Here is an 18,368-nt window from a genome sequence, read left to right on the forward strand (position 1 = left end):
ATAGCACAAAAGAAAGGATAAGCTTTGTTATTTTCTCTGATATATGGAAATGGGGAAACTACTCATATAACCGCTATTACAAGAAGTTGAGTCCTTGCCTCCACAGGACTTAGCCAATTCTCACCTTCCTACTCACATTCAGGGTTGCAGTTAGGCTCAACAAACAATTTTGTCAGGGGGAAGAAAAATAAAAAAAGACTAGCTTCCAAAATAGCAGGGCATAGCTTTGCCTACTTAGGCTCAGACACTTCTGCTCTCTTAGACCCTATATTGGTCTGTGCACTGACCTATGCACTTGTTCTGCATGTTCTGAATTTAAAATACCACTGGAAAGAAACTAACAAATGCAGTTACCACCTGAGGTTTTTTGATCTGATGCATCATTATAGTTAGTTGTCATAATAGGTTTCTGGTAGCAAACACAATTTATTATTAGTAGTAATCATTTACTTTGTGATAGCACCTAGAGGCCTCATGCAGGTCAGGGCCTCGTTGTTCTAGGTACTGTATAAACATCTGGTAAATGAGAATCGCTGCTCTAAAGAAGCAGACCTCACACTTGACACTGGCCTCACACTTACATACAGGAAGATACAGTTCCTGCTCTGGAGAGTTTACAGCTTTAGGCCTCAATCCTGCAAACACTTACACATGAGTAATTTTACACATGTGAGTAATTCTATTTGATCAAAGGAATTAAAGGGAAAGATCTCCTCTATCTTTTACTGTTCTCGATTATCTCACTGCTTTGTAGAATAAAAGACAGGCCTATAGATTGCTCTGTACTTGTCTAAAAAATCCAGGCACTGTCCTAATCTAAAAAAAAAATCACAGATGAAAGAGAGCTAGGTATTTCCTGCCACCTAGTGTCATTCATAGAGAACAACAATCCTCACTTGTAAAAAGGGGTTATGATATTTGAAAAGATGATTTCTGTTCACCACCAGGAGATGTGCAAAGTATGCTTTTCCCAGAGGCATCAAACGAGGCGATCAGCTAGCATCGTAACAGTTCTTTGAGGGATTAGCATGGATTAGTGGCCACCTGTCTCGTTTGAAGTACAGCCTCTTATTAGTAATGGCCCACATAAGCCAGATCCTCAGCTGATGTAAACTGGTGTAATTCCATTGAAATCAATATCAGCTTATGCCAGATGAGGATCGAGTCTCATACTTTCATTCTGAAAAACAGACTCAGTCATCTTGCCCAACTATGCTGATGGAAGGTTGTATAAATCTTCTTGGGTCTGGTATTCTAGGGAGAGATTACATATACTGTAACACTGATGGGTATTTTGATCTAAGGGTAATTGCTGATAATAGTCTCTTAGACCCCAATTCAGCAAAGCGTATAAGCACATGCCTAACTTTAAGTACATGTGTAGTCCCATTGACTTCAAAGACATTAGTCACATGCTTGAAGTTAGACAGGTTTTTATGGAACCTTGATGAATCAAAGCCTTAACATATACATAATTTAAATAGACTCCCAAAGGCGCCCAGAGGTTGGGATGGGCACACTTTTGTTTAGAGTACTAGGAATCTGAATAAATAAATTACAAAAACTAGAAAATGCCTTATGGTATGTATAGACACAATAGTTAGATATTTTAAAAGTGAATCTCACACTTCAGAAAGGTGTCAGATTGACAACTCAGGGAAATGAACTTGTATTTATCCTTGGTACTTAGTGCAAACTACAGCCTTAGTACTTAGTGCAAACTTCCTCACATTGCCACCAATGTAATCCTCTTTTGAGCTAGTGAGATCACTTCTACAGGACAAAGAATAGTTCAGATTTGATATCTATTCAATTTATAGCTGCTAATTAGAACCAATTGCGCTGAAGGTTTTGGCAACATATATTTCTTGATTCTAAGAAGTGGGCTAAGATCAGAAGTTCATTCCACATAGGAAAAAGATCTGTACTGGCTTTTGGCTCTTCAGTCACATAAATTACTAGAAGCAAAGAAGACAGATGTCTCAATGTGACCCGTCACAATCCTGGGTTGCCTATTAACGTAATGCACTGCATCCTACTGACTGCCCTCACAATGCCAATTATCTCTAGTTTTCTTTGTTCTAGAGTCTCAACCACTGCAGCTGAGGAGGGGAAATATTGCTGCACACTGTTCTGTTGCTTTTTTTTTTCTGCAGAAGAAACTTATGACAAGGGTGAGATTTGGAATACTGTGGGGCCAGCTAAAATGCTGCAAGTGGCTGATGGGCATGATGAACAAATAACTCCCTCCAAACACCTAATCTTCCTCAAGGGACTGGCATCTCCCAATGCCTCAGTGTGCTGCAAATCCTGATAATAGTTTCCACTTTCTTACCCTTGCATGCGGTAGACTAGAAAATGAAGTCAGAGAACCAAGTTGCTACAATGGGAGTGTGGCTCTATAAATTAGGGCTTGTTTACATTACCCGCTGGATCCACGGTCTCCTGCCTGTAGTGTCAATGTATATCGAGAAATGTAGTCGCCAGTTGCTACCACATTAAGTAGCAGCAATAAGTTGTAGAGTGACTACAATAAATTGTCTTTGGTCTAAACTCTATTATTTTCTAATACATATGTTAAATATAATCTCTCTTGCATCTGAAACTTTTTTGGGGGTTGCTTCATAAGATGTTAAAATATCTCTTTGTGATTATTCTCAAGATCCTACCAGTGGAGGTTGCTTTCTGCCAGGGTTATCACAATTTACATTTTCTTTTTCTCTCTAACATATCATGAATGATCTGAAAGTCAACTCTGAATTCCTCCTGCCCTCTGGGGGATACTATGCTCCTGCAGTATCCAAGGAATAATATACATAGACAATATGAAGATTTGAAATAAGTGCATTGTGTCCAGACACACATGCAGGGCCTGATTTTCAAAGTGTGCATTTTAAGTCTGCAATTAGGGGGCAATGATGCACAAAGACAGAATTGCAAAAGAAGTGTCCACAGCAATGGAAAATAAAGGCATCCCTCTGCCCAACTGAACACCTAATTTAGGGCGCAAACCTGCCAGCAATAGCTTCTGAAACTCATTTACTTTAATGGGAGTCCTAAGTACTCAGGGTTTGCAGGATTAGGTCCACCAGGACCCTAACTGAGCACCCAGTCTATCATCAGATTTCCCAGAGATGTTTTAGGTATCCTCATATCTGTGCTCTCATATCTATTATGGGAACTGATTCACTCTTCCTTTAAAAAAATTATGGGGGGTCCTTGTTCTCCTTTGCGGGACAGCAGTAACTCCCATTGGCTTCAGTGGGAGTTATTCCTATCCAGTAGTGAGGGAATATGGACTGGCCTATGTAACTAAAAACAAAATTAGTAGAAGTTTAAGGCTTTATTGTTAATGATGTTGAGACCAATGATGAAAGTTCCTTTAAATAGCCTAAAATATGTCAGCTATTAGCTGGGTTATGTCACATCTATACCTTCCCATGAGAGCTTTTTGCCTCTCTTAGCCTTTTAATTTAAGATACCTTCTCTTCTCTCTCAGAACTTTAGAATGGATGAGGACACTGGACTCTTGGGATTTATAGGCAGATTTGGCAGACTTTTCTTTTTTACTTAGACTGCAAGATGTAAAGCATCCTTGAAGCACATTTGCTAAGACTACAATAGGTTTAATTGTTAATTGAATTAAGCATGTGTTACTGGGATGGATGGGGATAGGATTTTTTATTGGTAAGTATGTTTAGATTTTTATGTCCTTATTCTTTAATTTGTACAATCTGGGTTACACATATTTGGTCATGGCTGGTTTTGGATGTTTGCAGTCGATTTGCTCCACTTGTAACACATTAATACAAAGGACATTTAAACAACAGTTAACACATTTTCTAAGTAAGATTATAATCAAATGAACCCTTCACTAACTGGATTTGCAGGGAATGGGGAGCAAAGCATTGCAAACAAAATGCTTTTCAAGGATACATCATTCCTTACATGTGAAAGAAAGTTTGAGAAGCTCGATTCATAGCCTTACCTATTTTGCAAATATACTCACACAATTTAATAGAGACTGTCATACCTTAAGCCATCTCTCATTTGTTTCACTAACACATTTAGGTGCACAGAGGGTCTAGCATTCTTAAAACCTGTTATCAACATTCAAGTGCACATAAGTTCCCTTGTTGCTTATTAGGTGCACAGATTGTGGCTTGCAAATGCATTTCAGATGCCTCGCATTGGGAAATTTAGATCACTTTGGTTTCTTGTTAACCCCCTTCTTTCTCCTCCCCCTAAGTCCCTTCCTTCTGACAGTGGCTTCTAAGCAGAATACAAACCCAACATAATTCAGAAGTCACAATATTTGCTCCTTTGTGGGTAAAAAGGCCTTGCATTTTCTGCATAAAACGCTACTGGACATTGGTATGGACCCTTTCACCATTTTGAAATCACCTTACCTGGCTGGTAGACAGAGGGCCTTATGCTAGCAGTAGTGACAACTCTTGGTTTTGGAGCAGGAACTGGACTTTCACTGTAGCCTGAGGAAGAAGCGGTACCCTGGGAAACCGGAGTTGATGAATAGGACTGGCCCGTACCTCTAAAAGCAAAGCAAAGCTGTGAGCAATTTTCCAGACATCAAGAGCCACAGATTAAGAAATCAAGAGATTTGTCAGCTTCCATACCACCCCAGGGATGCTTCCTTAATGGCAAAGAAATAAGAACGTGAGATTCATTAGCTTTTGTAGCCATTATAGGCGATGAAGGCAGCCAATGCAGCCCCCATCACTGGCATTTTAATGACTGCTTTAAAAACAAATTTAATGAGCGAAAAAAGAGCCTGCTGTCAGTATCTTTAATACTGGCAACTTTACAGACTCAATCCCTTTGGTTGGTAAAACTAGCGAAATAGGAGACCTAATCAATCTCTATTTATGGGTGTGACCAACTGCAGGAAGATCCCACTTAGCAGGGGTTGATCATTTCAGACGTCAGGGCTAGGCATCTGAAAATTAGATTCTTGGTCCATTTACCTAGGGCCTACAAAGAGGCTTATCCTGGTCTAATTGAAATCAGTGGGCGTTTTGCTACTGATTTAAATGGGAGCAAAATCAAACAAAATTCAGTGATTTATACTAGTGCTGTGAGAACTGGTAACCCACCTCTTTTCAGTGGGACCAAGCACTTGGCCTTTGGAAAGCAGAGAGAAAAATATATCTCATCTCTGAAACTAGCCCCTTTCCAGATCTAGGCTGAGGCTATAATCTATTTATTTATTTTTCTAATGTTTAAGTTTGAAGTGTCCCAAAAATCTCTGATTCTCAATCCAGGAGCATAGGGGAGAGATCAGGTAAGTGCAAAACTCTTTGAAAGATTCCAAATAGCAGCAGCGAGGGATTTCAATGAGAAAAATCACCCCTGAGGAGTTTATTTCCATACATAGGTGCTGGAACGAGAGGTCCTGCCACACCCCCTGGCTTGAAGTGGTTTCCATCACATACAGGGTTTATACTTTGGTTCAATGGCTCTAAGCACCTCTATAAAAATTGTTCCAGCACCTGTGTCTCCAGCACTTTCTTATGGTTCAGGTGATAAACCTGAAGGCAAGTCTACACTTACTGGGGATCGACACTGCAGCGATCGACGCAGTGGGGGTCGATTTAGCAGGTTTACTGAAGACCTGCTAAATCGTCCACAGAGTGCTCTCCAGTCAACTCCGGTACTCCACTGGAATGAGAGGAGTAAGGTAAGTTGACAGGAGAGTGTCTCCCATTGACACAGCATGGTGTAGACACCGCAGCAAGTCAACCTAAGCTACATTGACTCCAGCTACATAACTGGGGAGCGTAACTTAGGTCAGCTTACCCCAGTATTGTACACAAGGCCTCGGTATGATAACAGTAAACCACAGAATTATTTGCAGCTTGGATTTACTGGTCTTCACACTTGCAAACTTTTTACTTTAATTCAATGAGTTGAATGCAATTTAGTCTGGAGGACTGAGCACTGGACTTGAAGCAGCATCCACTTACCTCACAGAGGTCTTGTGAGGAAATACTTTAACTAAATATTGCAACATCCTATCAGTATACTGGGATATAAGATCAATTTTTATGAGGACAGCCAGTAAAATAAGTAGGAATGAAAATTTCTGGTTCCCAGGCCTATGCTCAATCCGTCTCCTTGACCATGCTGTTTTTAAGAAACATATAAAATATTTGACCTCAAAAGTAGATACATTTCACTGAAGAACATTTTACGTGGCAAATATTTTGCCCTCCTCTACTTATGCTATAAGACCAGATTGTCAAAAGTGTGGATGCAGCTGTGGGGGTGCACAAACTCAGATACATTCACACAATACCTTATTTGTGTACGCACACCCAACCTCTAATGTTTATATTTAAATCAGTTAACATGGGGATTAGTGTGCATGCACCTGAGTATATACATGCCTGTCTGTTTTTTGTGGTCTTAATGTTGCACAAGTGTAGGTTTGGGGGATTTATTTTATTAGGTGCTTTTAAAGGGAAACAGGATGCTGTGGGAGAGATGTCTGAGCCATGGGAATCAGTGAGAGGAACAGATGAAACCAGATACATGTTTCCTCCTTCCCTGCTCCCACTGCAGTTGCAGAGGAGCATCTCCAGGGGAAGGGCAGAGCTTGTGGCTTGCTTCAGTGGCTTGTCTTCAATTGTTTGACAGAATAAGAGCTCTCAGACAACTTCCATGGTTCTTTGATTCTGCAGCCCCTAGAGCTCACTCTAACACAGGGTGACTTCTCTGGTTCAGGTGCAAGAGTTCAGGGATGTTCATGATACCTTAGAAGGAGTCCCAAGAGCTACAGTGGTACCAGAAGGATCTACAGCTGTCCACTTGCAAATGTTCAGCTATATCTACTCAAGCAATCTGGTCATCTGGAGCTGATTTCCCTGCTCTACTCCAGACCATGCTTGCTGAACAGTGTTTACAAACAAGGGCTGCTGCCCATCCCATTCCTCATACGGTTCTTCCAGATACTCTATCAGATTACTTGGCCATGTACATGGTACTCCAATCACTCAGCTCTAGGCCTCCTTCCCCTCTGCTGGGCAAGCAGCCTCCAAGCATCTAAAGAGCCCTTGTTCCTCTATGTACTGCAGAATAGGCTTCAGACTCTCCAGTTTATTCAAGCCCCAATTCTACCACTACCAGAGAGTCAGGGATCAGATGAGACAGAAAACATGCCTTGGGAAGGAGTAAAAAGGAAAACAAACAAAGGAAAAGAAGAAACACAAGAGGAGAAGAGGAAGAAGTCAGCAGATGTTGAAGTTTATGCTCTGCAACAAGCACAACAATCCATAAAGGAAGAGTAATTAAACCCTTGCTGGGGCTAAACAGTTCCCCTGCTTTCCTCAACGCCATGCTTGCTTTACAAACGCCTATTTTTTCCTTCAATCTCACTATTTAATTGAGCCTCACACAGGGAGGATCCCCCAAGGCCTTGTTCAGACTCTTATCCACATCTGCTGCAGGATTTAGGGGTTCTGACCATTGAGGCCTTGTCTAAACGAAAAAGTGTAAACATGGCCTGAATTTGGTTCCATTGTGCCATGGAGAATATGAGGCATTGATTTTGACGAACTATTCTCATGAGTTTGTGTTTACTGTGGACTCTGCTTTATTGTGCCACAATTTTGTAACTATGAAAAATGCTCTTAACAACACATGACACTGTTCATATTTACAGTTATTTCCTATTGCTGTCCTCTCTTTAGTGTCTTATGCCAATAGCTGCCATGTGCACTGGACTTCAGTTGGAGAACAGTGAGAACTCACACAGAATCATTGCTCTTTTTTGTATTCCAGACAGACTGACTAAAAATCCCAACCAAAATACCTTATAAACAGTGTCCATTTAATCCAATACTGACACCAATGTTTTGAAATGTAAGAGTTTATGGGACTCTGTTTCAGTGGCATCCTGAGGTTACTGGAAACAATTCAGTGATAGATTTGGCATTGTGTGATGATTTCAAAAGGCGATTGGCTAAAATATACACTATCTGAAGTCTTTTATTACTTTAAACCTTAATATTCAAAGGGAAAACAGTTACACAAGAAATCAGTGCAACATACCTACATTTAAAAATCTGATCAACATTTGTTATGTAGTGTAGGAGATTATAAATTACATTTATTATAAAAACATATCTGAAATGCTAGTGTGCCTGCCATTGCTGAGTATGTTCTAGTCTCAAACACTTGGGTTCATTGGTAAAGACCCTGTTAAGGACACTAAATTTGCAAAATGCATTAGGAAATCTGAGTCAGGTTACTCATGTTTAGACCATCATGCAGAAAAATAACTGCTTGTTTGTTTCTCCTGTATTTCTCAATGTCTACAGCACTTGAAAACACTGCCTCAGATTTCCTTGTACATCTAGGAAACTGGTGTCTGCTACAGAGAAAATCAATTGTAGTACATAAAAAAATTGTCTCCTAACAAACAAAAACCAGCACCACTGAGTTCAATAACTAACTGTGGAACTGTTTACGAAGACAACCAAAGTGAGGATGCAATTTAGCAATGGAGAGGAAAAGACTCCTGTAAGAGAAATAAAGCATTGAGCTACATCATTAAGGGTTTTAGTGAAGCTAAATCAGCTTTGGAAAGATTTACCAGCTGTAATTTCTGCCACAGAAAGTAAATAGTGGTTAAGCAGGTGACAAAAGAAATTCTGAGGACTGAAGATGGTTTAATGGAACAGTAAAATAACATATCTGAAAAGCATTGAAAGTGCCCATTCTTAACCGAATGGATCTGTAACAGACAATAACATGTAAGAGGCAATGAATTAAATACTACGTTTGAAAACTATTAGTCATCAGGAAAAGAAGAGAGGAGACATTTTTATTAAGATCACTTTTAGGTTAATAGTTCACTAGAAGTCTACTAGTAGCATTAAAGTGGTGTGTTAAATACTTTTAATGTGTAGTAGCTGCAAAAGATAATATTTTATACCTCTTTTTTGACTGGTAGCTGATGGATGTGGAAGAATGCCGGTTGAAGCTAAAATAAGACAAAAGTTTGTGTTTTTATGCAAAAGAAAATGTCATTTGAAATTGAGAACCAAATATATCAGGATAATTAGGGCATCTTATCCTACAATGAGTTTCCTTATGAAAAGGAAGTACATACTATATTCAATAAGCAGTATGCTGAGGCACATTAAAGTATATGACATGCACTACTTTTCATCTGGGTTACAAAAACAATGTTTAACTGTTACTGAGCCAAATCTTGCTCATCTTACTTGGGCTAGAAATCACATTACAGCCTTAATAAGGTGAGGACAATTTGATTCATCGACTAAAATGCCACATAAAGCACTAGCTCATACACGGGTGTTAATTCTTTAGTTGTAGGATTTTAGTTCTGCAATTAAAGAGACAATTTGCTTTGACATTCACTGAATACTAACACAAAGAAAAAAGGTACATTTGCTTTGTTTCAGTGTCCACAAAACTGGATACTCCTAAGTAAGTTGCACAAAATCTTAGTAATGTGAACCCGGAATTGAAACATCACTTCTTAACTTGGGAGCTCAGCTCCACCTTAATTGTGGTGAGGCAAACAGCTGTCCCATAATAAAGACAAGTGGCAATGTAAATGAAACCACAGCATCAAGCTAATACCCCCAACTTTTCCCTGATTATTTTCAACCCTGCGCTTTTCCCTGGTTATTTTCAACCCAGACAGCATTTTTCTGTTGGTGGAATTTTAAAGGATAAAAATACAGGGATCAGCCTACAGAGATAATACTTAAAAGTCTATGGAAGCTTTGATCTTGTGAAATGATGGATGTATTTTTATAAAACGTTAAAAAATGAATGACAACAGACTTGTCCATCAGATTCATGTCACAGGCAAGCTATATATTATGGGTGAAATCCTGAGTCTGTCATAATCAATAGGAGTTCTGCAACTGACTTCAATGGGGACAAGATTTCACCCTATATCTCTAAGATGTTATTGAACTAGGTATTTAGTCAACTATGCTTTAAACCTTGTGAGATAGCCTGTGAAAAAGTCAAGTTAACATTACAGGCTTTAAAATAAGGGGAAAATATGATCTATCTACAATTAATGACAGGTTCAAAAATAATTCTGTAATCCTGTCCTCTGAAAATATTTCTTCAGGAACACAGTGCATTTTAACTGAAGTGAAGTCATTAAAGAAACTGACCTACTTCACTAAGATCAGATTTCGTTAGTTAGGAACATTGATTAAGAATTTCCATGCTCCCACACATGTCTTGGGAAGTTTGTTTTAAGTATCCAGGAAAAATCCATTGACTGAATTAGGCAACATGGAGAAATCTCACTCCCAGTGTAGCTCAGTAATTTTGTGCAAGAAGTTGAGGATAAGGCTCTTCTAAGAGAAACTAGGCCTAGGGTTGAAAAATTCTGTTAAACCGGTGGAATGGACTAGATCATCCCACAACAGCAGCAGCAAAGTTATTACTACCAGCAACTTCTTTTTTCTCTGCAGGTTTAGGGAAAAGTTTTTTTTAAATGGGTGCCCAAGTTGGTTTCCTAGCTCCATATTTTAGCACCTAAATAAGTTGCCTTGTTTTTAAATGGGAGCTGCTGGATGTTTAGTTTTTTTGAAAGGTCAGGCTTCTTATCTAAGTGCCAAAATATGGACTTAGGAGCCCAATTATAGGCACTCATTTAAACACATCTTTAGCATGCTCCTGAATGGACAGTTTATAACAAAAGAAACAAGACGGTTTCTATGTAAAGAGAAAGAATCTAACTCCAGCTACAATTCAGCCCTATGACCACTAGTATGGAGCTCTACCCCTTCAGAGTCCTCTTCACCTGTGACTATCAGGAAACTAATTTTATACAGTTCATCTGAAGTCCCAGTTTGCTCTTCAATCTCCAGACCTGCTGCATTACTGCACCTTGTACATCTATGGGAGATTTGACCTGGGAGTGTACCCCTTGCCTTCTGATAACAATATGATGCCTTAGAATCTTGCCACCTCTTGCTGTTCTATTTTGAGTGCAAATTAAGATTTCAGGGCACTAACATATCCAACTTCTTAGTGTAGCCCTCTTTGGATCCCCTGGCTTGGGCTCAGATAATTGATTGTGGCAAGCTGCAATTCTGAATATGCTAATTTAAATAATTATTCTTTTCCATGTTCAATTGTTTTTAAATAGCGTGAGGAGGGTATCATGGTCCACGATGCTACTGAGAAACAGAAAGAGGTAGTTAAGTGGTAAGAGAGTTTATATGTGCTCAAGGCAAACTCGCTTGCTCTCATTTAATGATTAAGTTCCCAACCTTCAAACAGCTACACGTGCTGGCAGACAATTTTGCCTATGTAGAATTCAGTGGGGCTGCACACGAGTAACTGCATATCTATTTGGAGGAACAAGGATTAAGATTGCTTTCTAAGTCTAAATGAAAAGGGATGTGGATAGAAGGGAAATGGAAAAAGGATCAAATAAAACACATGAATCAGTTTATATTTAAAGGTTGAATTGGTTATGCAATTAATGTGATCACAATGGTGTCTAGATCTTTAATTACTAATTAGTTGTTGCTATATATATTATATTAAAATATTATATAGTTAGCATGTGATTTGTAGTTTTGAGAGTGGTAACCTATCATTTTCAGGGAACAAATGGATACAGTTCATTTTGAACCAAAATATATTAATCAAAAAGTTAATTGTGCAACTAAAGATTATGGAAAGTATCATGGAAAGTGGAAGACATCTAACAGTTACCAATCTGTCAGAATAATTGTTATACAGGTATTCATGACAGAAAAATTCAATTATCATGTTTCAAATTGAAAAGCATCTTTGCTGGGATTCACAAAATGTTAGTCTGATTTCAGAGATCTACACAAAGGAGTAGTTACAGTTTCTTGATGATCTACCTTTTAAAAAGTATATACACATAATCAGCTAAAGAGCCATTATGTGAAACCTCACCTTCATTCTTCCTGAAAATCCTAAATTCAGGAATTTTACATGACAATCTATAATTTTAAAGTTCTGTTTTTCAAAAGTTCTTAAACAGCTATTATTTAAATAATCCCCTATTTTAAAACCCCTTTAGTGCACATATACACGATAGGAAGTAATGCAGAAGAGCTAACACTGCTGCCATCAAAGTCTTCCAGGAGAATATTTTTCTTTTGTCATTTAGTTTTTATTAGTCTTTTTTTTAAGCACTAAACTTTAAAAATCCTCCTGCACACAAGTCAATGAGAATTTTGTCTAAGTAAGAATGGCAGGATTAGAACCAAGGAATTTAACACACTAACAGTGTTATATTTAGATACCAAAATTGGAAACCAACAAAAACAAAGAAACAAAATCTAAAAATGACCAATATTGTCCCTGAACGCGTACACTGAGATAGTAGGAGGTCTTAGATCAGTGTGTTCTCATTACAATGTATGCTGGTACACTGCCAAAACTCAGCAACCTAAGTTAAAGAGAGTATGTCATCTTTTAACATTTTGATCTCTGACACAAGTTAACATTATGTACACAAAGTGGGCCTGATTCTCCTCTCACATACACCTCGTCAATGGACGTCAATGGACTTATTGCTGGTTTGCACCAGTATGAGAGGCCCCGGTGCTTTGGTTTGATTTGTTGAGAGTGACAATACTGACAGTGAAGTTGATTCCAAAATACTTTAGGACAAGCAAATGTGGATAAACTACAAAGCGAAATAACAAAATAGCAACATAAGGATAACAAGCAGCCTATCACTGTATCCTGTATGAATGTCTAGCATTAATGTGACAAAATGTAAAAAGAAAGAAAAAGCTAGTTAGTCAATGACATTTCAAAACAAACTACTACATTTTGATTTGGGAGTTTCTCAGCAAATTGTGTAATGCTAATTGAGCCCAAGAGTTTACAGCTTTCTGATTTATCCTGTGCTTTCCCTCCAGAGCATGATACTGTTTAGGAGCATAACTTTATTGGACTGATTGTTACTTAAAAATAAATCAGGAAAAAGGCAAAATAATAAAACATTCATAGGAAAAATTGAAGTTAAAAAAGATAATTGTTTGCAGTGCAACTACTCCTAGGATTTTATATACAGGATAGTGCTATCATCCAGTGACTAGACATTTAGAATGGACACAGGCAATTATCAGCACTCCAACCTGTTCAGAGTCAGTTAGAGGTCCTTATTGATTAAGGCAGGCAGTTTCATAATCATAAAAACAAACTCTGAAGTGATTTTAACCAATTTCTTAAACTGGAGAACTAACAGTTTTAAAGCTTGGTGTCTTCTTTCTCTCTTTCCTTGCATCAGAAACCTAGAAATAGAAGTCAGCAAATGCACAACAAATCTGTCTTTTAGCCCAAGTCAACCAGTAGACATGCATTTCTTACCGAAGGTTAGGCAATAAAAACAAAGTGGTGACAACGTTACAAACTGAACCCAGAAAAAGAAACATGGAAAGTATTTGTGGTTTTATTTTTCTCCTTTCCCACAATGTTGTTCATTTCCATTTAGATGAGGTCCCTCTCATTATTTTCTTGGAGGAAAAGAGCTGGCACCAGTTTGTATGGAAAAGACAGTTACCTTTTCGTACTGGTGTACTTCGAGTTGTGTTGCTCATGTCTATTCCACAATAGGTGTGTGTGCTCGCCACATGCACCGGTGCTGGAAGTTTCCCCCCTAGCAGTACCCGTAGTGTGGGAGCGCCCCCAGCGACCACTGGAGTGATGTCTGCTTGGAGCAGTATAAGGGGACCTGCACACTCCCCCCCACCCTCAGTTCCTTCTTGCCAGACAACTCCAGCAGAGGGGAAGGAGGGCGGGATGTGGAATAGACATGAGCCACACATCTCAAAGAACACCAGTTATGGAAAGGTAACTGTCTTTTCTTCTTCAAGTGATTGCTCACATGTATTCCACAATAGGTGATTCCAAGCTATACCTTCTGGAGGTGGGTAGGAGTTCACAAGTTCTCGGGACAGAGTACCGCCCTGCCAAACCCGGTGTCATCCCTGGTTTGGGAGACTATTGCATAGTGCGAGGTGAATGTGTGAACCAAAGACCAGATGGCAGCCCTACAAATGTCCTGTATAGGGATGTGGGCCATGAAGGCAGCCAACGAGGCCTGCGCCTGATTTGAGTGCACCCTCACAATGGGTGGCGAGGGGACACCCGCCAGTTCATAACAAGAGTAGATGCACAAAATGATTCAGCTGGAGAGCCGCTGACTGGAAATCTGCTGGCCTCTTGTGCGCTCAGCTGAGGAAACAAACAGTTGCGAGGACTTTCTGAACGGCTTGGTCCGCTTGAGGTAGAAAGCCAGAGCCTGCCTCACATTGAGCATGTGGAGACAGCGCTCCTCACTAGTCATGTGAGGCTTGGGGCACAGGACTGGTAGAAATATGTCCTCACCCATGTGGTAGGCGGAAACCACCTTCAGGAGGAATGCGGGGTGTGGACGGAGCTGGACCTTGTCCTTATGAAAGACTGTATACGGTGGCTCGAGGTCAGGGCCCTGAGCTCCAAGACCCACCTGGCCAACATGATAGCCACCAAGAAGGCCACCTTCCACAAGAGGTGAGACTAGGAACACAGGGCTAACAGTTCACACGGGGGCTCCGTAAAAAGAGCCAGCATCAAATTCAGGCCCCATTGTGGGACCAGGGGCTTAGATTATAGGTAAAGCCAGTCCAAACCCTTAAGGAATCGGCTGGTAATAGCATGGGAGAACCAGTGTGTCCTTGCTTCAGGGGATGGAAGGCTGATAAGGCCGCCAGGTGCACCCTGACTGACGAGGGCGCCAGGTCCTGGGCCCTCAGGTGGAGGAGTTAATCAAGGATAAGCTGGAGCACTATAGACATTGGGGACACACCTTGGTCTGCCGCCCACCTAGAAAACTGAGACCACTTCACCATGTAGGAGCGGCGAGAGGAGGGCTGTCTATTTTCGAGGAGGATGCGCTGAACCTGTTCTGAGCATGTTCTTTCCTCATCACCTAGCCACTGAGCAGCTATGCCATGAAGTGAAGAGCGGCCAGGATGGGGTGGAGGAGGCGGCCCTGGTCCTGAGAGAGCAGGCCTGGGTGGAGTGGCAATGGCCACGGTGGAGCCACTGCTAGGCCCGAGAGGGTCCCATACCAGCGCTGCCTGGGCCACTCGGGGGCAATGAGGAAGACTCTGACTTTGTCCATCTTCATTTTCTCCAGGACTCTGCTGATAATAAGGAATGGGGGAAAGGCATAGAGAAGCTGGCCTGACCAGGATAGGAGACATTGGAGATAGCGCCCTTCCCTAAGCTCCTCCGGAGCTGAACTGGGGGCGTTGTCGGTTCTACCGGATCGCAAATAGATCCACCTGGGGAGTTCCCCACCTTCAGAAGAGCTGGTGGGCCACTTCTGGGTGTACAGGCCACTCGTGCTGAGAGGAAAAGTCTTTGCTCAAGTGATCCACCCTCACGTTCTGGGCACCCAGCAGGTGAAAAGCTTTTAGGTGGATGTTGTGGGCTATACAGAAATCCCACAGACTGAGGGTTTCGTGGCAGAGGGCAGAGGATCGGGCTCTGCTTTGCCTGTTGATATAGAACATTGAGGCCATGTTGTCAGTGAGGACCCTGACTACTTTGCCCTTCAAGTGTGAGTGGAAGGCCATACCTGCCAGTCGCATCACCCTGAGTTCCTTGACATTTATATAAAGGGTCAGGTCTTGCAGAGACCACAGGACTTGGGTCTGAAAATTCCCCATATGGGCCCCTCAACCCAGGTTCGATGCATCAGACATCAGTTCCAACGACGGGGCCCTGTCCCTTCAAGGGACCCCTTCGAGCATGTTGCTTGGGGTGGACCACCAGCACAGGGAGCTGATCACCGAGTTTGGCAGGGTGAGGACCTTGTCCATTCTGTCCATGGCCTGGGAGAACTTCAAGGCTAGCCAGAGCTGGAGGGCCGTAATCCTGAGTCTGGCATGGTGGACCACATATGTGCATGCTGACATATGACTTAGCAGCTGCAGGCAAGCCCTGGCTGTCGTCACCAGGAACCCTGCGATCAAATTGATGAGCCATCTCAGGGTCTCGAAGATGTCTGGGGGGAGAGAGGTCCTGGCCGATGTTGCATCCAGGAGCGCCTCAAAAACTCTATGCGTTGGACTAGGACTAATGTGGACTACGTGTTGTTTACCAACAGGCCCAGGGCAGTGCGTGTGGACAGGAGGAGTGCCACATGATCCCTCACCTGCGATCGGGAGGTGCCATTGACCAGCCAGTCATCCAGATAGGAGAATATCTGGACCCCCGCAGCACCTGAGGTAGGCCGCTACTACTGACGTGCACTTTGTAAAGACCCCGGGGGCAGGAGCCAGACCAAATGGGAGGACCATGAATTGGTAGTGATTCTGTCCCACCACGAAATGGAGGAAGCACCTGTGCCCTTTGAATATGTGGATGTGGAAGTACGCCTCCTGTAGATCGAGGGCAGAGTACCAGTCCCCATGATCCAGGGAGGGGATGATGGAGGCCAGGGAAACCATGCAGAACTTGAGTTTCACCATGTACTGGTTCAGGCCTCACAGGTCCATGATGGGCCTGAGCCCCACTTTGGCCTTCGGAATAAGGAAATACCAGGAGTAATACCCCTTGTCCAGGAACTCCTTGGGCACTGCCTCTATCGCTCCTAGTTCCAGGAGCCGCACGACCTCCTGCTCAAGCAGAGCCTTATGCAATGGGTCCCCAAAGAGGGATAGGGGGGTGGGCGGGGAGGAGCTAAACTGAAGGGTGTAACCTTGGGAGATGGTGTTGAGGACCCATCGGTCCAAGGTGAGGTGCAACCATTCTGGGAGGAAAGCACACAACCGAATGGAAAAAGAGAGCTTTACTGGGGGTGGATCCCTGCTGAGAACTGGTGGGGTACCCCTGAACATCCCATCAAAAACGCATTTTACCTGCCTGCTTGCCCTTAAAGGACCGAGGCTGGGGGGCAGGCCGAGACTGTCTTTGCAGGCGTTCTCTGTAGTTCCACTGCTTCTTATGGGTGGCCTCATACTTCAGGAGGGCAGCCTGGGGGGGAGCCTGCTGCGGCTTGAACTTAGGTTTTGCCGGAGCAGGAACATAGAGGCCTAAGGTCTGGAGGGTCGTGCGGGAGTCTTCAATGCTGTGCAGCCTTGTGTCTGTTTCCTCGGCAAACAGAGTCTTCCCATCGAAAGCGAGATCCTGCATTGACAACTGCGCTTCGCTGGATAGCCAAGAGAGCAGGAGCCATGACACCCGTCTCATGGACACTACCGAAGCCATGGACCGTGCAGCCATGTCTGCTGCATCTGAAGCAGCCTGCAGGGATGCCTTTGCGGCCACTGCCCCTTCCTCCACAAGCTCCTTAAACCTCTTTTTATCGTGCTCCCAGAGGGAGTCCTCAAACTTGGGGAGGGATCCCCAGAGTTTAAACTCGTAGCAACCCAAGAGAGCCTGATGGTTTGCTACTCTTAACTGGAAGCTTGAGGACGAATAAACTTTTCTCTCAAAAGTATCCAGCCTCAGAGAGTTTTGTTCTTTGGGGTTCGGGCTGGCTGCCCCAGCTGTTCCCTGTGGTTGACCGACTCGACCACCAAGGAATTGGGAGCCGGGTGGGTATACAAATACTCGTGCCCCTTAGGGGGTACAAAATACTTGTGTACCGCCTTCTTAGAGATGGGAGCCAACGAGGCTGGTGTCTGCCACAGGACATGCTTCATGGAGCAGCAAGGCCACCCTGCCCTGTGCCGAAGGGGACAGCACATTGAACAGGGAGTCTGAGGGCTCCTCCATCTCCTCTGCCTGGAGGAGGAGGCTCACTGCCACCCTTTTTAAGAGGTCTTGGTGGGCTCGGTAGTCCTCCTGCGGGACAGAGGGGGGCGAGGCCGCAATCAATTCCTCCGGACAGCGTGAGGAGACCGGTGCTGAGGACAAGTCCCTCCGACTCCTTTCTTGGGGGTCTAGAGATGGAGGCTGACGGTGCTTCCGACACTGTGGCCACCAAGTGAATCCCACTGGGGGCTGCACCAAAGGCCACATTGCCCACTGGTACCACTGGGGTGGCCACGACGCTCGGTGCCACTGCACTTGCTGAGCCACCGGCAGGGCTGGCTGTTCAGGCTGACTAGCCTGGCCCGTAGACAGGCAGCTGTGAGCAGAGGCTGGGCTGGTGTACGACCCGCTGCTGCCTCTGGACCGGGAGTAGCAGCAGTGCCGGGATTTTCATCAGCCAAGGGACTGCGATCTCAAGGCAGACAAATGGCACCGACGGTAGTAGCTGCTCGGCGAACGGCCTCGATGGGTGGACCCGCGATGGCGAGATGCCAGCGATCGACGCCCTAGGCTATGGTGCCTTGGCAGAGACTTGGAGCAGGAGTCCGAAC

The 18,368-nt window shown here is 43.0% G+C and overlaps 1 protein-coding gene across 7 annotated transcripts in view; it reads right to left on the minus strand.

Moving 5' to 3' along the window:
* LDB3 (LIM domain binding 3) overlaps positions 1 to 18,368 on the minus strand; it is a 211,061-nt gene that overhangs the window by 25,343 nt on the left and 167,350 nt on the right. For all 7 annotated transcript variants that reach the window (XM_050958590.1, XM_050958589.1, XM_050958591.1 and 4 more), the window contains 2 exons: positions 8,954 to 9,001; positions 4,410 to 4,549 (listed from right to left, as the gene is read on the minus strand). In XM_050958590.1, the coding sequence (XP_050814547.1) occupies positions 4,410 to 4,549; positions 8,954 to 9,001 (188 nt within the window). The remainder of the gene's footprint in view (positions 1 to 4,409; positions 4,550 to 8,953; positions 9,002 to 18,368) is intronic.

This window comes from Gopherus flavomarginatus, chromosome 6 (genome assembly GCF_025201925.1).
Source record: "Gopherus flavomarginatus isolate rGopFla2 chromosome 6, rGopFla2.mat.asm, whole genome shotgun sequence".
In the NCBI taxonomy this organism is placed as follows: domain Eukaryota; kingdom Metazoa; phylum Chordata; order Testudines; family Testudinidae; genus Gopherus; species Gopherus flavomarginatus.